This window comes from Zonotrichia leucophrys, chromosome 7, assembly GCF_028769735.1.
Source record: "Zonotrichia leucophrys gambelii isolate GWCS_2022_RI chromosome 7, RI_Zleu_2.0, whole genome shotgun sequence".
NCBI lineage: Eukaryota > Metazoa > Chordata > Aves > Passeriformes > Passerellidae > Zonotrichia > Zonotrichia leucophrys.
The window spans coordinates 11,145,883-11,167,865 of NC_088177.1; the positions used below are offsets into that span (position 1 = coordinate 11,145,883).

Sequence of the window (21,983 nt, forward strand, 5' to 3'; positions counted from 1 at the left end):
TCCTAGTTATCTGTTTTTCAGTGATGAGGAAATGAAACAGGAAAAGCCCCGTGAGACCCAATTTGCAAATTCAGGGACCTAAGCACCAAGGTAGCTTTGTGTGCATCACTTGTCTTTCTGCACCACAGCTGCTGGGAACAGGCTGGTAGGTGAGGCTCTAGTAGCTCAGGTATTTAAAGATCTGTAGTCCTTTGCTCCTTGCAGTTCCAGCTAGAAACAGTTCCCTTGTTTTTCTTGTCACCAGGGATTGTTTCAGAAATGCGGTATTTTTATGCTCAAGTTAGCACATGTACATACAAACCCAGGATTTAAGGTGCAGGTGTTGCATCTGCAGGGATTTGGGTGTCTCATTGTGTTAGGATAAGCTGGAGGGACGTGATGCAGCACACCAGGAGCCCTCCTGCTCCAGAGCCAGCCACTGAGATATCTGCAGTGGGTTTTCCAGACAGAAAACTTTTTCATGCAGTTGAGATGGAGACCTGGTTTTGACATGACCAAGCCAAGGCCACTTTTGAGCAGCAAATATCACAGCATCTCCAAGGAGCAAAGAAGTGTTGGGCTCCTTTTTCCCCCTGAGAAAATGATTGTCAAGGGCAAAAAGCTTCTGCATATCATCTCTGGGGAAAGGAGACCCAGCATTTGGAGCTGGCTTTTGTCACTTCTTGAAGGAGTTTGTGAAAGATTTCAGCTTGGGAATGTTTGAGCTTGGAACCCAAGAGTGGTGTGAGGCCTTCTTTCATTGATATCTCAGAGCTGTGCTACAGGGCAGTGTGACAGGGAGAACCACCCCTGACATTTTTGACAGCATATGTTTTAAGGTGTAAAGAGGTATTTTTGCCATCTGGAAAGGAAGCCAAGAGAAACTAAAGGGGGACAAAAATAACCCATAACCCACGCCACAGCAGAGTTTAGGAAAGCTGCTACTGATATATTCTCCTGAGCTCTCAGCAGCCTGTAATTATGAATTGGCTTACAGCTAAGATATTGATGGATATCACTCAAGAAGGAAAATGAGAATGTCTAGATTTTTTTTACGGTGAACCTGCACTGAACTCTGTGTGACTCTCCTCCTATTTATAACCCTGTGTGAAGTTCAAGGAAACTTGTCCTGGAGGTTTCCCATGAGAGGGAACTGTGTTTTTACCTGACTAAAGCTCTCTGGATATTTTCCCATTTTTTATTTGATCTAAGTGTGAACTTTCTCCACCCTCTGCCCCTCCTTCCCTTCTGGAGTGGTTAGAGAGGTTGATTGCAGCCAGGATTACACAAGAGATGCCAGTTGCACACATGTTTTGCATAACTGTGCTGTGTTGATTTCAGACAGGGTGCCCCAAGTTCCCTCCCCGCCTTGCAACAGCCAGTCGAGATCTCTATCTTCATTCCTGAACTGGAGAAATGCTGCTGAGGCCCTGACTATTGAACCTGTGACAAAGAGCACCTGGATGGGACACAGCTATCCCTGTGGAAAAGGGATATTCTACCTAGAATTTATTTGGGCTTTTTGTATCAAAGGTGCCAGAGCTGTTCTGCCACTGGGAAGGGCTGCAAGTGATCTGTGCCAGCTGCTCTGTGTTAAGGGAATGTTAAGCTTGCTCCCCAAGCACATGTCCTTTCCTTCTATTCCAGCAAGAGGCATAAATGTTCTCATGTGCTCTGAGACAGCCAAGGACCTCTCTTGGGGAGAATCCTGAGTGGAAAATTGAGACAGGATCATCCCAGTGCTCATTTTGGGACTAGTTCCATGTGGCTTTTATCTTTAGGAGCAGTGAGGTCTGCTTGATTTCAATGAGAATTAGGGGCTTTGACAGCCTAAGCCCTAGCCTGTGTTCCAGTTCCTTTTGCCAGGAAATAGGTGGATACTTTCTTCCTCCTGCCTCATTTATTTGGAGTGCAAGTCAAGACCAAACTGGATGGGGTTTGAGCAGCCTGGTCTAGTGAAAGGTGTGGGGATGGGGGGTTGGAATGGGATGATTTCCATCCCAAACCATTCTGTGATTTTGTGACAACAGCACAGGGTCCCCCCCTCAGCCAAACAGAGCTGGGGCTGTTCCCAACAGGTGTTGCCTTGTGGGACAGAGCTGGCCTCACAGGTAGCCAGAGCCCAGATGATTTAAGGGCTTCAAGGTCTTTCTAAAAAATAAATCACATGCAAAAAAGACTGCAGAGAATCTGATGCTGAGATTTTTATATAGTGACATGGGCCATAGACTCTCTCTCACTTGGATACCCTTCATGTGCCTGCTTTTTGCTCGTTTCCTTGGAGACAGTGTCTTGTCTGAGAGCAGTTAGCCTTGGCTAGGAAAGGCCTGACATTTCTGGTTTGTGGGATAAACCTGTGCTGATGAATTTTCCAACAAGCACAGAGGCAGGATTTGGTACAGACACAAGCAGCTCTAAGCAGGGTTATCATGTGAGCATCTCTAATACCTCTCTGGGGACACCCCTGAAGTGCCTGGTGTGAGAGCAGGGTTCAAAGATCCTCAAGGAGAGCCCAGCAATCCCTGTCCCTCAGGTATCAGAAACGTTTGACAAATTTCTCCCTTCCCTTTCCTTCTTCCAAAGAGCTGAGTCAGCTGGACTGGCATGTCTGGAACTCTGTGGCACCAGAGCAGGCAGTCTGCCAGCAGCATTACACACTGCATCCAAGGGAACACGTCACTCCTCTCTCTCTCCCTTTTTTTTTTCCCCTTTGCAATCCCCACCCTCTCCCTTTTATTTTTCCTTGTTGATCCGTGTAGGTGAGTCAGAGAAACCTGCTCATCCACAGCCTGTTCCTTCTTGCCAAATCCTGGAGCAGCACTCCCAGTTCTTGTTGGGTGTCAGGAATAGGTTATGAAAACAAAAACTGCTACAGTTGGTGTACTGGGTATGGAGCCCATAGGGTAAATGCACACTGAATGTGCCACTTAGAATGGCTTCCTAAAAGAGTGATGCCTTTTGTAGGAGACACCTTATTCTGTGATTCATACATAATATTCGTTTTATTCATATAAAACACCAGGGTGGAGCAGGGAGATTATTTAAGGTGTAAATGTGAGAATATTTGGGGATAAAATCCATCTTAATTCTGAATTTTGAAGCAGCAGAAAAATGGAAAATTTCAAGCAGGAAAACAGGTCATTCGTGGAAGTAGTTTTGACTGATGTTGTGGTATCATTTGTAATTTTACTAATCTGAATAAATTCCATGGATATTGCCACATTTCCTCAGAGTCTACACTGTTGGTGAGTTTCTGACCCCAGGAATTAAAACATCACAAATCTGGGTTCCCATACTAACAAATAATAGCACAAGGTGATAAACTGGCCTTTTTATTTACCTTAAAATATTTATTTCATGAGTGGGAAGGGAGTGAGTGAGCAAACATGCAAGGTAACTTTTCCTCTTTGCTCAGCTGACTCCAGGAACCGGGTGTCTAACTTGGGGTGAAACTGCAGCTGTTGGGAATGGCTGTAGGGCCAGGTGTGTCTACTATCCATAGCTACATTTCCATCAGGCAGCATCAAACCTTGATTTTTGGCATCTTGTGTTGGAATGAAGCTGTTCAGCTGCAGAGGATAGATCATTCACCAGGAAAAGTGCTTTGTTGGACTTTTTGGTGCCATAGTAAAACGTCCGTGTTACCTATATTGTGAAAAATGTATCCATTATGTTCATATGGTCTTCTACAAGCAGAGAGTTTGTTCCAAGAGCTAAAAATGAGCCAACTTTGGGAGGCTGCAAAGATCTGGCTGAGAAGCACAAGATTTCTGCCTTGATCAGCATGAAGTGCTGTTGTGCAGGCCCTGGGAGAGGATCACACCGTGGTGAAGAGAAGGGAAAGGCCATTTTGTGCCAGGTCATCAAGAGGACTTTGTGTCAGGTCACCAAGATGATTCTTGGTGAGACACAGTCATTTCTCTGAGTTCCAGCACAAGAAAAGAGAAGAGGAAGGTTTACTGCCCAGCCATGTTCTGCAGGGGAGGGACCCAGAGGGCCAACAAAAAGGGACTTGACACAGGCAAGACATCAGTGTCACAGGTGGGAATGATGTGTTGAGAACCTAGATGTTCTCAATTCCCATCTGCTGACTCAGTTACAAGACTTTCCACACAAATTAAAATGAAATTAAAAGAATAGATATTAAAAAAAAGATATTCTTTTTTCTTGGTAATGAGGAACAAGAAAATTTACATCTTTTCACTCTTGATCCAGACTTCTGGGTGAAATCACCTATTTCAAAGAGCCTAGTGTAGCCTTCAGTGTGGTTTTTTTTTTTTTCCATCAGGAAATGTAGTTAAGTATATTCAGAGTTTCCTAAATTCCCTGTTTTTATAGGAAACCTTTTTAAAGTATTTCTTGGATGCTTACAGAGCTATTTTCTGTTGTCCAACTTTTCTGTCTTTACTTTCAGCCTAAGCAGAGGCTTTTTCTTCCCTTCTTTTCTTTTTCTTCCTTTTGGTTTAATTTCACACCCATGTTTAATTCCCTTACATTTTGTCAACCTCTCTTTCACTCACAATTAGTTTTTGAATCTATCCAGGACTTGTAGTGCAAAGCTAATTGCACCAAAAAGGAAACATCCTAAACCCCCAAATCTTTCATTCCTTCCTTTCTATTCATTCTCTCTAGCGAACAAACCTAAAAAATCCTGGGTATTAAGAAATGCTCTGATATTGTTGGGTTTTATTTTTTGTATTGAAACAAACAACTAACAACCCCCTCAAAAAAAAAAAAAAACAAATAGCAACAAAAAAAAAAAAACTAGGAAAAATAGTGAGATTAACAGGAATTGCAGAATTTTATTACCTAGAAAAGATTAGTCTAGGTTCTATATCTAGGTGCTTGATGTACAGGTTTGTGCTAGAACAGAAGCTGCCCAGTATGTCAGATTCCTCCCTTAAAGGACCCCATCATCCTTTAAAGGATACCTTTACTGTTAATATTGCTGTGCTGAGATCTGTTTTTACAAAATGCTCATGATTTCCTCCTGCCAAATACTGTGGTTAATTCTGACTGTGGAGCAGTAAAGACCACTGGTGTAGGTGAGAAAAGTCCCACCTTTATTTCAAACTGCTCTGCATTGTTGGTGCTGAACACAGCAGAGTTTATCAGAGTTGTGAGGCAGAGAAAGAGCAGGGGATGGAAAAGCTGCACAGGTGGAAGGAGACAATCACTCTCCTGCTGTTTGACCTCATTTGACACTGGTGCAAGACATGGCAGAACTGCATGCCTGTGCAGCAGATCTTGATGAGGGTGGCATGAAGGCATGGGCCACACTCATTCCTGGGCACTTAGAACAGTGTGAATAACAATTTTCATGTCCCAAAGGAGCCCATTAGTTTCACAGCCTGACCTGCTTTTGGAAACACGATTTCCTTCAATGTTGGCCTTGATCAAAATAAGTGCAAACTCCCAACATCAGTGGTTAGGAAAAGAAGAGGAGCTGTCACTATTACTCTTCCCCAGTTGCTGTTATCTTCATGACAGCTTGGTCTTAATTGTCTGTTTCCAAAACTTTGTTTCTGACAGTGACAACAAAAAGGGAAAACTTAGAGGAAGGGAGTGTGTTCTTCCTACCTGCTAATACAAGACATAAAACTGAAAGGTGCCAGGTGCTAAAAGATGATTTTTCTCACACAGGAGCTTGTAGGTGGAACAGGGGAAATCATTGCCACAGGATGAGAAGAAATGAGTTAAAGGGCTTGCTCAGTGATTTTATGCAGGAAGAAACTTACCTGTTGTTATAGTGGAAGCTAAACATGGTGTCTCTCTATTTCCTGTTATTTATATAGTATAGGATACCTGGTAGCACTCAGGCACTGCCTGCTCCAAACAATTCTTAGATTCTGTTGGTTTTGTATTGCTCAGGGCCTTCTGCAGGATATGCAAAGGGACTGCACTTGAAATAAAAGCAAACTGCACAGAGCTGATGTGAATTGTCTTCCTAGAGAAATCTGGCCCAACATCTCCGTTTGTTTTACCCAAAGAGGAAACAAAAACCCCCAAACAAAAGCTCTTGTGAAGGGAGTGTTTGTCCAGCAGCATTCCTGATCTGCACTGAGGTGCCCACACCCTGTGCTGCCCCTGGGAGCTGTTCCTCCCCACCTGCACTGGAAGCTGGGCTCGTGATGGATGACGTGTGGATCCCCAGGCACCTCCTGACATTCCTGCTGAGCTGTGCCACTGGCAGGGAGCACACAGGACAGGCCAGAGAGGAACAACCTAAACTGGTTTTTATTTAATGAAGAGAAACCAACCAGCGCATTTTGGAAGGTTTGCCTCGTGACCCAATTAACACTCCACTTATCAAGTCAACTTTATATAATGTTAAAGGTCTGGAGTGGAGTGGAAAGTCACAGAGTTAAGGTTTAACCTCTTTCTTCAGCCTGTTCCCACCCACATGCAGATAGCATGGAGGCATTGCAGGTTGGACTTTCCAAAGTCACCTCTTGTATTCCCTGGAAGGCCTCTACCCCTTTTAAAAGTTAATGATGATAAACCTAGCTGCTTGGAAGTCACTTTAAAGCCAACCAGGTGATAAAACACCAGTTATTTTGTGGACTTCCTGGTTTGTGTTAGTCATCACCAGAGTGCAATCTAAACAGAGTCCTTTTCTAGTATTGTTTAATCATGTCAGAATCCATGTAGAATTCCTGGGAACCCCATCAGTGCTGGGGTTCTGGACCTTCTGGGACATATTGGTGTGGGACTTGGACAGTGCATCCAGCTCAGTGGCCTCACAGCATTAAGTGCAGAACATTTGCACTTGAAACTTTCAAATATAAGTGGGGAGGGAAATCAGAATGCTTCATTGGCATTAATGTAAACTAAAAATTGAGTGTCAGGTTCCTTTTGCCAAATGTGAATGAAGGAAACAGTTAAACCATGAGAAATACATGAGGAGAGCTTCTATGTAGTGTAATATGTGTTTCTTGAGACATAGAATTGAAGCACATACCTGTGAATTTCATTTCTATCAAAACTAAATGCAGTATTATTGTCCCTATCTGTGTTTTCCTTGATTTGATGCTTAATTTATTTGCATGTTTTCACATAGACAGGTACATTTTCCTTTGTTTTTTGCACATACACAGATACAACATACAAACCTGCAAAGGGAACAGGTGCTGCAGGAAAAAAAAACGTGCTGCAAAGGAAAAAAATGGGGTATAATATTCTTGCTTTTTCTTGGTTTGAATGGGTGTTGAACGGAGCCATGTGAATATTTGAACAATTTGGAAGACTTCACTAATTTTGTGATTGTGCCAATGAAACAGGAGTTTGTTTGTTTGTTTGTTAAACTTCTGGCACAAAAAGGGCACCTATTTATTTATAACCCTAGTGGCAGATTGAAACATTGTTTTATCTGTAAAATTCTGCAGATTAGTTAATAGATAAATACAATCTAATGAATCATATAACACAGCCACTAATAGCTGCAAAATAAATTGAAACATCTATTAAAGTAATAACAGGCTGCAGGCAGAACCTTCTGAAGATACAGATAAGGACCCAACCCCTTAACTGCTGTACCTGAGCACTGATATTTACAGATTTTCTGTAGATTCTGGCTGTGGTTCAGGGTATGGATAGGAAAAGTTTCTCTTGACTAGTGCATTTACTTCTTGGATGAATTCCTCAGGGCTTATGTAGAATCTGGTGTTGAGCACTGCTTGTTGTGGCATATTGTGGGAGAACTGAACACTTGTACAGTACTCACTGCTTGCTGCTTGTTTGACAGTGCTGTAAACAGCTGGCAGGTGGATGCAGGTGTCAAGCTGCTGATTTGTGCCCTGGAGGTGTTTTTAGGAGAGGCAGGTATGTCTGGAGAACCCCAGAGCTGGAGGTGTGATGTTTTGCTGTTTTTTCACTGGGTGCTGATGCCCCATGAGAATCCAGCTGGGTTTCACTGGCAGTTGTAATAGGACGTGGTAGCTGTCAGCAAAAATCACTTATCATGGACTGCCACTGTGCAAAAAGTCAGGACAAGGTGCTTTTCACTTGCTGAGAACCTCACAAAATGTCGTGGCTGTTGAACAGCCATGTATATATCAGTTGCAGTTGATAATAATGTTCACTGAGAGGCATTGGGCCACGAGGTCACAAAGTCAGTCAAGTGCTCTGTTGTGAGCTCCAAGTCAAGACCTTTATGTAGGCTTCTCCTGTTGTACTGCTACATTTTGAGTTTTGAACCTTTTGAGGTGCCCAGAAACCTTATTAAATACAAATCTACTTGTGTGACTTCTGTACCACATGATCTGGTGACCCAGCCTTTTACCACATGGGTCATTATTAGGGTTCATGGACCCTATTATTATTAGGGTTCATGGCCTCATGAAACCCTAATACTTGGCCCAAAATGTGTTAATCTAAAATGTCCTTGTGAAATGGAGACATCAGAATTCTGTGATGAATTCAGAAATGCATCCACATCCCTCGAAGCATACCCCAGGTATTGCTGCCTGTACTTGGACTGGGAAGATTAAAAAGTTAATGTGAAGTTTTCATAATGTGACTAGAGATTTTGTTCTTGCTGAAAATTAGATTGCTTTAAGATGTCACAGGTTGGGCCCTCAGGAGAGGATGCACTTGACACTGTGTGTCTCCAGTCTGTGTGTTTGTGTGCTCTAGCCATTATTTCAGATGTTTACACGTTGTGACTTCTGCATGCAGGTAGTCTTGGACAATCTTGGGCTGGCTGTGGGACTTGACCTTATTTCTGAAGTCCAGTATATATGAGTATTGTGTGTGTAATCTCCCAGGCAAAAAAAAAAAAAGAAAAAAAGGCAAGGCATCAAAGAGCCCCCATGAATTTCAATTAACACATTTACAGTCATTAAGCACAGCAGTGAGATAGAGCTTCAGAGTGGGAGGCAGTTCCCTTTGCAAAGCTACGTGCTGCTCAGAGCCAGCATGGGCTTAGGTCTCACTCTAATTTTTTTGTGATTAGTTCGTTCAGGGGTCTGTTATTCATGTAAATATTTTTGTGTGTGAGCCTCTGAGCCAGGCAGCTGCAGACAAGCCGAGGTGCAGTGCTTAATTACAGTAGCGAGGCACAGCCACCGTGTTGCATCTCCTGAGCCTCAGCCCTCCTGCTGCAGCCTCAGCTCTGCCTCGGCCCTCCGTGCCTCTCAGAGCTGCATCAAGGACAACAGTAGATGGTATTGCCACCTTCCTGCAGCTCTTGCACCCTCTCTTTTTGTCCCATGTGGGTAAATGTCATCAAGCTCAGGGTGTTTGACATCCCCCTGTGCTCAGTTTCCCAGTCTGAAGGGCTCCATGCAGCACATGGCCTCACAATGCCACATGTTGTTTTATTTCTGATTTGATTTTTTTATTGTTCCTCTGTTCTGTGCCATCCTAAGTATCTCCTCTCACTCTTTAATGTTCGCTCTCATATCTAATATAATCATAGTGTATTATTAAGTCCTTAATTTCTCAGTAGAGGTACCAGTGCTATTTTTCTGTGTCTCCCTACTTGTGAGTGCTCCACAAAATTAGCCTCTGTGCATCTGGCAAAGTGCACGAGTTCATTTACATGCTGTGAAGAAGGGAATTATTACCTTAATCATACGTATGAATAATTGAAGCCCGGGAAATCAGAATAACTTGCCTGCAGTCACAAATTTGTAGTGTAACCAAGAGTTGAACCATACACTCCCTAGTCCCAACCCAGCACCTTAAATCACATTTCCTACCTCTGTGTTAAAGCTGGTTGTGCTCTGATAAGTCCCATTCGAGGCAAAGGGTGCTCTGTAGACACTGTGTGACTGCAGAACAGTTCCCTTCACTTAGACACCTTCCAGTTTGAGGGAAGAAAACAATTAGTGAATGAATAAAGGTTATGATTATGATGGGGGACTCACTGATATGTTGAGATGCTCAAATGCATCCAGGAAAGGGCAACAAGGCTGGTGAAGGATCTGGAACACAAGACCTGTGAGTAGTGGGTGAAGGAGCTGGGGTTGTTTAGCCTGGAGAAAAGGAGGCTCAGGGGAGACCTAATTGCTATCTAGATCTCTAGAAAGGTGGTTGTGGTCAGGTGGGGATCAGTCTCTTCTCTCAGGCAATAGGACAAGAAGATACAGCCTTAAGCTGTGCCAGGGGAAGTTCAGGCTGGACATTAGGAAAAAATTCTTCACAGAAAGAGTGATTAAGGGTTGGGATGGGCTGCCCGGGGAGGTGGTGGAGTCACTGTCCCTGAAGGTGTTTAAAAAATACTGGATGTGGCACCCAGTGCCATAGTTTAGTTGATAAGGTGGTGTTAGGTCATAGGGTGGACTTGATGATCTCAAAGGTCTTTTCCAGCCTAGCTCAGTCTGTGATTCTGTGCAGCATCAGCTCAGAAAAACATTCTAACTTTAACTCTGCTCCAGAAAGCTTCAGTTGGAGAATACTGATGTTTGCTCCAGCTCTGGGTGCTGGAGGCTGAGCAGTTCAGATTTTACAGAAATAAGTCCCACTGAGTGCCCTGCTGTCAGGGGGTCTCCTGGTCTGAGCCAAAAGTCTCTGTGTTAGATGGCCATGCAGTGCAAAAATCCTGGCTGGCTCCACTTCCACAGGCAACAGAGCAAAAGTACTGGAAATCTGGGGCAAGCTGTGCTCCTTGGACTGGGCCAGCCCACGACACACGGACAGCCATGCCCAGCCCTGCCTGAGCAGGACTTGGGAGTGCTCGAGCTGTGGCCAGGGACATGAGCAATGGGCAGGGAGCAATTCTGCTCTGCTTTGCTGCACAGGACAATGTGCTGCCCAAAACAGGCACTGTGGTGTCAGGGCTCTTAAGGGAGGCAGGATTTTAGCTCACCAAAGTGCACTGCAGCTCTGAACGCATTCCATAAGCCTTCCTTGCTTTGTGTGCTTATGGCAAGGTGGTACCTGGGATGCCTTATTGTTTCCCTTTGACTTACTTTATATTCTGCTATTCACTCCCATCTCTTTTGAGAGCAAAATGCTCTCTGAATGCCTTGAGGGCTCTTTCTCTTTCACTGACCTTTTTTATGACTGTAAAGAAGTTTCCTTAGGCCCAAGTCTGCTTTCTGTCTTGAATATTGACCTTAGAGTTACACCATCTCGTCGTCGCTGCACGCAGACTTCCCAGCTATCAAAGTTCACCCACAGGACTCAAAGTATTCCTAACTCAGAAACACCTTGCTTTTATGTCCTCCTCCTCTTTCCCCTCCTCCCTCCACATGAGCATTTTAATTTCACAAGCAAAATCCATTTTGCTGTGAATTTCGATGAGTGGTTCACCTGTTTCCAGGGCAAAAATTGTACTTCAAATTTAAATGTCTTTTTCACTGTGACTGTCATAATATTTTCCATTTGAGGCTGAGATTCCACTGTGGGTTTTCTGTGCCATGTTGTCATCTGTCCAAATCTAAGCTTAAATGTGTGGAAATTCTGACATTTCAGTAAGAAATATAAAGTGGGTTTTTTATGTTCTTCAAGTTGGCTGTTTCATAGGTGTGGCCGCTGGGTTTTGCCCAGCACTCTGGTCTTTCCCAGTTCAACAACAGATCAAAGATTTCTCAAGTTTTTTGGGCTTGCTTGCATTGACTGTGTCATTTTTGTGAGAGTAAGTGACGGTGATTTTTTATCTGATTGTTGATCCTGAAAAGCTGATAACAGAATAATTACCCCAAACCAGGCATTTCCAGCCTGACTTTGCTTGGCAAGAGATGGTTGTGTGTGATGCCGAACGTGGTGTCCGTGTACGTGTGGATCTTGGAGAAGGCAGCTTCAAATCAAGCAAACCTGGAGTGGTTTCACAGTGCAAATGGCTCTGAGGCAGAAAGAGCCATTCTGCTCCGTGGTAGAAACTCTCTTTAGATTTGAGAGGAGTTTCTTGGGGTTTTGAGAGGGGTTTGGTAGATATAGTGCCGTTGGACTCCTTCCCCTCAATGCCCTTTAGTCAGACACTGCTTATGCCCAGCAGTCTGAGCTACATGTTTTGGGGGCAAAATTTTGAATATTGCTGTTTACCTACACTCAAGTATTTGACAAAGGCTGAAATATTTTTCGTCAGTCATGTGGTTTCATGTCAGGTTGTTATTTGGAACAAAGTATGCTGTTGAGGTTATCACTGAAATTGAATTCTCTAAAAGGCTTTTGCAGCTTTCTATCAGGTAATATGAAATACATAGAAATGTACACCCACTGGCAACATTCACTTCCATTTCTATTTTTTTTTGTCATTAACTTCTTTGAGAATACAAGGGGATATTTGCAGCTCTTTCAGTGGCTTGACATTTGTCACAATGATACAATTTCTAAAATGTTGACTGTAATTGCTGCCTCAGCTCACTGAACCTCTTAGCAAACGGGCTGTGAGAATTGCTGGTGACACAAACTCCTGCTATCAGAACTGATTCCATTGTGGTCTGACCTGATCAATTGCTCTTCAACACAAGTCCCAGTCACTCTGTGTAATTTTATAGTGTAAATCTCTGTGTCACTTTATAGTGTCATATTTTACACCTCTGGGGCTAGGATGTGATTGCAGCTCTAGAGCCAGGGGGGACAGAGTTGGGAAATGAACCCAAGGGAGTTGTGCTTGATACAACTCAACTGATGCTCACAAACTTCATTCTTTGCAGCTGTGTATTAAGCAACATGACCAACATTTGCCACATGTTGTTTATTCTCTTATCTTTTCCCCAGAGAAGAGAAAGTGTGTACAGGCCCTTTTCCTTTCCTTGAGGAATTATGTTCCTCAAATCCCATATTGCCTGTAGAAATCATGTCTTTATCATTAACTTTTATCCTCTCCATTAACCTTCAGATTTGATGGAATTTGGGTAGCTGACCATCCAAGATATCACTGGAAAAACTCTGCCATGTTATATGTGAATAGTTACTGAAATGGTTGCAATGCAGGGGGCAACCATTTGAAGAGGTCTAATAAAACCTCTTTTTTGACTGTTAATTATTAATTTTTTATAGTATGAGCTTGTAGCAGAATATTTCTCTCTGTGTTAAATGATAATAATGTAATTAATTGTAGCTGCCTAAAATAGCTGCAAGCAATCACCCCTTTTCCTTGTGCCTTACAGTTTATCTAAGTTGCTTGATAGCTTAATGTAGCCAAACTGGGTGGGCTAATTCAGCCCTGCTTCAGCTCAGTTAACATAATTCCTTCCATTGCACTGGATTTTTTTATTAGACACCACATAGGCTTCTAATGAAGGTGTCAGACTGACAGACATTGATGCCATCTAGATGCACAATGCAGCATTGTAATGGTGATTACAGAAACCTCTCCATCCTGGGGAACCTCTGGTGTGTTTTCCTAAAGGTGCCTCCAGAATGAACTGGCTGGTTTATGTTTAAGAGCTGGGGCTCGATCCACATCGTTCACATCAAGGGCAATTATTCTGGGAATGATAATGAGCCTCATGCTGGGCCTCCACTGAGAATTCCATTACCAGCATCAGTTATGGCAACAGTGTAAGCAAGTGAGCAAACTAAAATGAGGGCCACAACAACTCTTTGGTCTAAGACACACTTTCTTGAGGATAAGCCTTGTCTCGAAACAAAGAAATCCACAGTTTGGATACTTATTAAAAGCAGGGTTTTTTCCCTTGATTGTGCCACTAAAATATGCATGCAAACTTTTTGGGAAAACCTGAAACTTTCTGCAAGCATGTTCTTTTCATCAAATTCCTTTTTTCATGTTTGAGCCCTCTGCCCAGCTCATTCTTGGCTGTGCCTGTTCCCCCATAGGCTTTGCTGCATTCCCCTATCCCAGTGGTGACGATGCAGTTTGGCTGCAATTAGTACAGCTCAGATTTCATTAAGTAAATTACTCTGAAAAGCTTTCAATATTGGGACAAACCCAATAGAAACATGTAGATTACCCAACAGAGGATGTTCTCAATTCCTTTGGCCAGAAACTAAAATTCTTACCTAAGATTTTCAAAACTCTGGAAGAAGTTTGACCTTCCCTTTCCCTCAGCCAGCTCTGAAGTTTGCAGCCAATGGTGTTTTACTAGACTTGCAGCACTGACTTAATAGCTCTTTAGTTATTAGAGGATAAATGTTCATGTTCTACAAGTTTAAATTATATTAAAAGCCTTTATTAGCACCACTTGGCAAAATACCTTCTGGCTAGCTTTCTGGCCTTGGGCTAGGCCATTCTTGTGGTTTCTTAATGACATACTATGAAATGGATATAATTTATGAGAATTTGGTGCCAGGTTTTGCGTGTATTAAGAAGCATTTGCCGTTTGTGTTTAATGCTGCTGAGCAAAATGAAAAAGATTAAAAACTTGAGCTACGTCTTGCATTCATCTGGCTTGATTTTCATTGTACATGGCTTTTTGTATTTTTATGTATATATATTTATACTATATATATTTTTTATGTTATTCGGTCTCTGAATTACCGGTGGTTGTTCAGTTCTGGCATGTAGCAGTGCTGTTACCAAAGTTACTTTCAATTTATTTTCCAACCCTCCCTGAGTAATTTTGGCAAAGTGTTCTCAATGAAAGAACTCTGAGCCACGTAATAGGTTTCCCCACAGTTGGGAGAAGAATTAGGCCACTGGGGCAGCTCAGTTTTGTGACAGCAGCTGTGCCAAGGGCCAAAGGCCTCAGAAGTTTCTTTCCCACGAGACTTGGTGCTGGGGTGTGATTCAGCTGCTTGGTATTTTCCCCCCTCTCAGCATCTGTTTATTTGCTTTGCCACCGAGGCCGCCTCCTTTTCCTTCTGCTGCTACAGCGTCAGTGTGAAAAACGGATGGGGCAAAGCACCTGGCGGGTGGGAGGAGGCGTGTGCGGTGGGAACACGGGCCTGGGAGACAGACCTGGGGCTCGAGCAACCTTTCTCAGGTGTGTTTCCATCACAAGAGTTGGTTGTGGCGGAGGTGTGAGCTCTGGTGATGGATCTGACCCCGTGCTCTCATTCTTTCCGCAGTGGGGAAGCCTCACAAGTGCAACTACTGCGGCCGGAGCTACAAGCAGCGCAGTTCTCTGGAGGAGCACAAGGAACGCTGCCACAACTACCTGCAGAATGTCAGTCTGGAGGCTGCTGGGCAGGTCATGAGTCACCATGGTGGGTGCAAACCGCCTCCAGAGCTCCCTCGGACACGGAGCGGCTCGTGCGGCTTTCTTTCCATCTCTTCTTCTTCCTTCCTTTCCATCGCTTCCATCTCAGAGATTGCTGACACTCAGAGAGGCAGGAGGAGAAAAAAAAGATGGGCTGAAATCCTCACTCTGTTCAGTTTAACAGCCCTATTTGTGCTTATTTTGTTTAAGTCAGTATTTCACTTTTTAGTATGTGCACACATGCAGACACGAAAATAAAGCCAAGTCACCTTTTCAAAATGACCCAAAAAGTCGTGTCATAGAATCATAGAATTGTTTGGGTTGGAAAGCTCCTTAAAGACCTTCCAGTTCCAACCCCTTGCCATGAACAGGGACACCTTTCAATACACCAGGTTGCTCCAAGCCCCATCCAATCTGGCCTTGGACACTCCCAGGGATGCAGGGGCAGCCACAGCTTCTCTGGGCAGCCTGTGCCAGGGCTCAGCACCCTCACAGGGAGGAATTTCTTCACAATGTCCCATCTATCTCTGCCCTCTGGCAGTGAAAAGCCATTGTCCTTTGTCCTGTGCCTCCATCCCTTGTCCCAAGTCCCTCTCCAGCTCTCCTGGAGCCCCTTTAGGTGGTTGAAGGGCTCTAATGTCTCCCTGGAGCCTTCTCTTCTCCAATTCTCCCAGCCTGGCTCCACAGCAGAGGAGCTCCAGCCCTTGGAGCATCTCCAAGGCTTCCTCTGGACTTGCTCCAACAGCTCCATGTCCTTCTAATGCTGGGAGTGGCAGCCATGTATAAAATGTATGATTCTCTCCTCCTTCCTTTCTGATAGTGAGTGATAATTAGAAAAGATAAGGATGGCAGAGTTATTCAGAAGTCATTATTTTTACCCTCTATAATTCTATCTTATGCCTACAAAAAAGGGAGGGATGGATGTAAAAATCTCTAGAGCAAAATGGAATTCAATAGTGTTGTAAGAAGTAATTGTAACAAAAAAAAATGTTTGTATGCATTTACATTTGCTGGTATTAATATGTTAACTAACACTGCATGTGTTAATATACATAAGGGCTGAAGATTGCCAAAAAGATTGTTGAAAGCAAGAAATGTCAAACTCTGTGAATTTGTTTTCAGAAATTTCTGGAGTTATTAGTATGGATAATGAGCATAATGTCTCAGACTGCAGGGTTGAAGGCTTATCTGTAGCACTAAATGCTAAATGGTAGCTGTCCAAAAACAGTTATAATTTTATTCAAAATTAGTGTCTCACAAACTCTTCTGAAACTGAACTCCTTTTAACTTTTCAAACTTGTCTTTAGATGTTTGATACTTGAAGACTTTAATATTTTACTATTCAAAAAATATAAAAATGGAATGTTTTACATTTTAATTTAAAATTACCATATACCTACAAATACCAAAAAAGTTAGTTTGTGGGTAAGTGAAAAGGTAAATGAAAACAACACTTGCATTTTTTTTTTCATTTTGCTTATCATGACTGAGTGGAGACATTGGGCTTAATCTGGAAGTAATTTCTTTTAAATAATTCTTAAAACCCTGAAAATGCAAGCTGAAATAAAATCTATTCAGCATTGCTACTATAGGCTGTATTTTGGTGACAGAAATCTCCAAAAATTTAAAATAGTACTTTCCCATGATCAATTTAGGCCTATAAAGGCACATTAGACAGTTTTAGTACATGTTGCCAAAATACTGATACAGCTCTATTAAGTAATTGCTCTCTTTCTAGACACCCTGGAGACTAAAGCCAACATTTAAAATGTCATGGATGTTTTAAAGATATTGACACGAGTGATTATGTGCCTGAGGTGGCTTTTTTTGGTAAAAGTCAGTGAAAAGGCAGATTTCAGGGCTTTGCTCTGGAGGTACCTGTTGTGAGCTGGGTCAGTGAGGTAGCAGTTGAACCACTGAATTGATTCCCAACAAAATACCCACTCCTTGTGCCTGTTAACCAGGGAGGGATGCCTTCAGCCAGCCTTTCCTTAGGGAATTACAGGAGCCTGCCCACACCTCTGATAGCCAGGATGTTTGAGATCCTGTTGAGGAGGAGCTTCCCAAATGCTGTTCAATGTCTGGTTTCATTAGTTCCATTAGTTATTTATTAAAATAATAAATTAAATTGATTAAAATTTCTGTGGAAATCTAAAGCTTTTTTCTAAGCTAACACCATGACAAGAAGGGTAAGTCCTTAACCTTGTCTGCCCAGAGAAGCTGCAGTGATTGACCTTGCATTGATTTTTCTACCACCTGAAGTTAAACCAGTGCAAATCCCATGTGGACAGTTCTTTTATTTACAGCTTGACTGACTTTGCTTGGGCTCAAAATAGAAGTGTTCACACCACCACTTCACTTTTCTCAACAAAATTAGCTTAAAGCAGCACTTTGAATTCAACCAGTGCCTCTTTCTCCTCTGGGCAAATATGTCTGTGCCTCCCCTGGTGAATGTTTAAGGGGATGTTTGATCCAGTGTCTTCCTTTTAGTTGTTTAGAGAAGGCACAGCAAGGATAGACAGTGACAGGGAGCTCCAGATTCAGCTGGGACCAGTCAGAAATCCCAGCACCACTCACACAGTGAGCTCAGCATGAGGGTCATGAGCACCAGCCTGTAGAGGTCTGCAGCAAATCCTTTTTCCCAGGACTGCAAAGACACCAGGGAAGAGAATAAAAAATTGGTTACTCAGCTTAATGTTAGGCCTTATACTAAGCCTGAAAAATCTGTATTCATTTCCTTGTCTCCCATGTCACACATGGAAATGATATTCCTGAGGGATCACTATGAGTATATTTTGGAGACTTTTATTTTGCATCCCACTGGGGTGAGCTTTCCTAACTCTGTTTCCAAATACTTGGTGTTTTGTTTTTGCTGGGCATTTTGAAGCATTGGAGTGTGTTTTGGTGTGACTCCTGCTCTCAGCTTCACCACTGCACACAGAACAGGGAGATGTGGGGATTTTCTGATCCCTACCAGCATTCTGCTCCTCCTGATTTAACACCACCAGCATTGGCCAACACTAAGCATTGATCCAAATTATTTCTGCAGAGACTAATTGTTCCAGAAAGCTGGAAGCAGCCCCTAGAGGGTTTGGATTTTTTTCAAGCATTGTGCTCAAGCCCATCAGTTTACAGGCATGCTACAGACATCTACTTTGGTGCTTTCAATTATCTCTGTCTTGCAGATGGCTGGATCACCTGACTGAAGCCACAAGGGGAAACAAGAGAGGGGGAAGGAGGGCTGGTTTTGGGGGCTGGGTAGGAACATACAAATCTCTGGGTCTTGCTCCATCCTCTTGCAGGATGCCAGTTGCCTGTCGAGCTGCCCCTCCTTGTGTTCCTGTTCCCTGCTCAGCAGGACAGATGCTGCAAGAGAGATCCCATGATTTTGTTGAAATTTTTTAGCTAAGCACTGCTGGCTCTGGAAGGAGAAATCAGTCTGCAGTGTGGTGGGGGTGACAAAAGGGACAGTCCCTGCATGCCAAGAACGTGCCCTTTGCAGGAAAGAACCGGGAGAAATGTTGAAGGCTAGCTAAGGTTTGCACCCAGTTCTATCTTCTTCACTGCCACAAAGCCAAAAGTCCAGAGAAATTCTTCCAGGAATGGAGAGGGGTACTCTTTTCAGGAGAAGGAAAAAGAAGCCTAGCCCTAGGCTGTGAGGCTCAAAGGCCAGCTCCACATAAAACACACAATGGCCTTGTGTCTTTCCCTCTTACATAGTTGCTTAAAACATCGTTAAAATGCTGGTCCCACAGGACACTTCCCACCAGGGTCCATGGGAATATTTCCTGTCATTTCTCTGCACACACACACTTCTTTTAAATAGCAATATTGTGAGCCTCAGAAAGGAAATTGAGGTTGATGGAGTAATACTAATTTATACCAGCTGAGACTTAGCCCAGTGTCTGGTGTCTGCACACAAAATATTTATCAGCAAAACACACACTGGGTAATTTTTTTGCTTCTCTTTTTTTTTCCCCTATTCTTTCCTCACTGGTACAGCCTAAACTACTTGAATAGTTCATGTAGTTTCTTAAAAATTAAGAAGTTAAAAATTAAAGATATTCACTATGATTGAAACAACAGTGTCTTCAGGAAAAGAAAGACTGTTCTGAAGACTATCCAAGTTTATGAATTCAAAGTTTAGCTCGGAAACAATACTTTGTATTAATTACAATTGAGTGTTGACAGTGTCAGAGGCAGTGAACCCTTCCATGGGCAGTCCAGCAGCACACCCTGATAGCTGATGAAGAACATCCCTGAACAGAAACACACTCAAGCGTGGGCTTTTCCTGCGCTGAAAGTTGGATTTTTAGAATAAAAAAGTCTTCCTGAGCTGAGACTGTAAATGCTCAGCATAAAATGAGTTGCTGTATCTGAGCTAGTTATATCTTGTCAGCTGTTCAAGGTAATGAAGTAGGATGTACTACAACAAAAAAGGAATTGCATTTACTGCTGAGTAAATGTGTACACGAGCTTCTACTACAGAGCAGCTGATTGTTGAGAGCTGGTGGCTGTGTGTGATCAGTTTGGTTTCCCTCTTTCTTATTTTGTTTTTTCCTTAAAAAAAAAAATGCAGGCTGGGCTATGTGTCCTTTATTTGTGTGTTTTTTTAAATTGAAATGAAAATTAATATATCTAGAATTGTTAATGTGATATTTAACTTTTAGTGTTTCTGAAATGTGGTATCTCATCTGTTTGGTCCAGTTTTGCCTGCTGTTTAAATGGTTTCAGAAACTAGATTGTTTCCTTCTTTCCCTTCTCCCAGGAAATCTGCATAACAAAACACACTCTGGTAACTTATTTCCATCATAACACAAATATTAGTGTGATTCAGTGATTCTGTTGCAAAAGAGAAGTGCCCTGGATTATAGACTTGGGTTCTGACGTGGGAAAAAATACCTTCAGCATGAAAGATGGAAAACAAAATGCTTTTATTGTTGATGATTTTAGTTTTAAAATGAGTCCAAGCAGGATTTTTGCCTGACTTAGAGAAGAGCAGATGTCTTTTTTAGCACTATTCATTTTTCATGGAAGAAAGGTTTCAAATTATGTGTAGGAAATTTTACACACATATGCCCAGCAGCAGAATTATTTAATTATTACTTAATTGTTATAAGACCACACAAATGTCACTACATTTGGGGCTTATTCAGATGGCTTTTAAAATAATCAGGAGCTTTGAACTGGTTCAGGATGCTTTGCAGAGGTGTTCCTAGGTGGGATTGAGCTCCTTCCTAGTCCCACACCACCAGCCATGTGTGTCCTGTGCACCAAGGACTGGAAATCCTTGAAGTGGCACCTGGGAGGACATGGCCCTTGGTTGTCACATCCCAGGATTCACACCCCGTGTGCTTGCATCCCCTGGGCCTGGGGAAGCCAAAAAGGACAGTCAGAGGCCAGTTCCCAGTGAAAATCAGCAGACATCATCTTTTATTTCTGCCCAAATCTCCTTGGTAAATACTTGAGTAGTGCACATATCTCCTGACCAAGCAGGGTATTTAATTAACCTTAAAACTTTACCCTTGGCTATTAAAATATTCCAGGCCTCCCAGTCTGCACTGGGCATTAATTAGGTCACTTGAACACTGCATCCCATTTTGTTGCAACATTAGATTCATTTCATATTTATGCTTTTTTCTCCTCCCTTTCAGTGATGCCAGCAGGACTGCCTTGTAAATGAGAAACCATTGTGTTTCTCAGGGGGAGCATCCTGTACAAATAAAAAAGCAGCAGAGTAAATCATTTTACAGCATATGGTAGATTCTAAGCCTCAAAGTGCTCAGCTTTCCATAGCAGCAGAGGCACAAATGGAATCAAATGAATAAATTGCCATGTTTTCTTATTATGGATGTCTGAATTGAGAAGTTCACCTGAGCAGATACTCTGTTTTGTAATTGCCTGGTATTTGCTCTTCCTTACTAGAAAGAAGGCAGAGACAAGGCTTTTATCACCCATTTTTGGTGTATTATGTGCTAGCAAACAGCTGTGTTTAGGAACAGGGGGGTGATTATTCCATGCCAGGATGCTGAAGGTAGTGCAGTTCCCACGGGAGGAAAGTGGGCTGGTGGTGTTCATTTATGGCACTGTCTGGGAGAAGGTGTCTGTGACACAAAAGGCTGCCATGGTGAGAGACAGGAGGAGGGCTGGCAGAACAGGAGGGTGCCAGGCCTTCTCTGCCACCTCTGCAATACCCAGCACCTTGCTGGGAGCCTGAGTAAGACAGAAAATGCAGTGGGTTCCTCTCAGTTTACATCCTGTGGGAACTCTGTGCCACATCACCCCAGTTCCTGTGTTTCTGCCATCCATTTCTGCTATCTATTCTCTATATACCCCAAACATGCCATTAGCACATGCCCTAGTGGCTGATCCCTCTCAAGTTTTTCTTGTCACCTTCTGAGGATGAATGCAGGATAATAAGGCCTGGTATTAAACTCATAATAGCAGAGCAGAGCTACACACTTGATAGATATTGCAAATGACTGAGATTCTCCAGGCCTGATCCACAGTCTGCTACCACTGATTAGAAGGGGATGATTAGAACAGGATGCTGAACAAAACCAAAGTGCTTTGTAGGTGCTTAAGAATGGCTGTATCAGCAAAAGGCATAAACCCCTGTGCAAGTAGCTCACTCCTCTGGTTAGAAGCCTGTGCAATTCCTACATTTTTCCTTTGGATCCTTATTCCCTAAACTGACAAATGTCAGGAATGAAATGAGTAAAGACAGAAGAAGTTATTGATTTTTTTGGCTTCTCTCAAATACAGTGTATGAGCATTCCCCCTGATGTAGTTAGCACAGGAATGCTCCCTGCTGATCCCTGCTCCCTGATGATGTGAAGTGAGATGCAGAAAACCTCTGTTTGCAGACAGTTAGATCTGTGCTTGAGGGGATAAAATATTAATCAAAAAATGGGTAGTTTCTGTGTCTGATTCTGGAGGGAATTTCCATGTGAT

The 21,983-nt window shown here is 42.9% G+C and overlaps 1 protein-coding gene across 17 annotated transcripts in view; it reads left to right on the plus strand.

Moving 5' to 3' along the window:
- Positions 1–21,983, plus strand: part of IKZF2 (IKAROS family zinc finger 2) — a 114,914-nt gene that overhangs the window by 79,597 nt on the left and 13,334 nt on the right. For all 17 annotated transcript variants that reach the window (XM_064718062.1, XM_064718057.1, XM_064718069.1 and 14 more), the window contains one exon: positions 14,899–15,036. In XM_064718062.1, the coding sequence (XP_064574132.1) occupies positions 14,899–15,036 (138 nt within the window). The remainder of the gene's footprint in view (positions 1–14,898; positions 15,037–21,983) is intronic.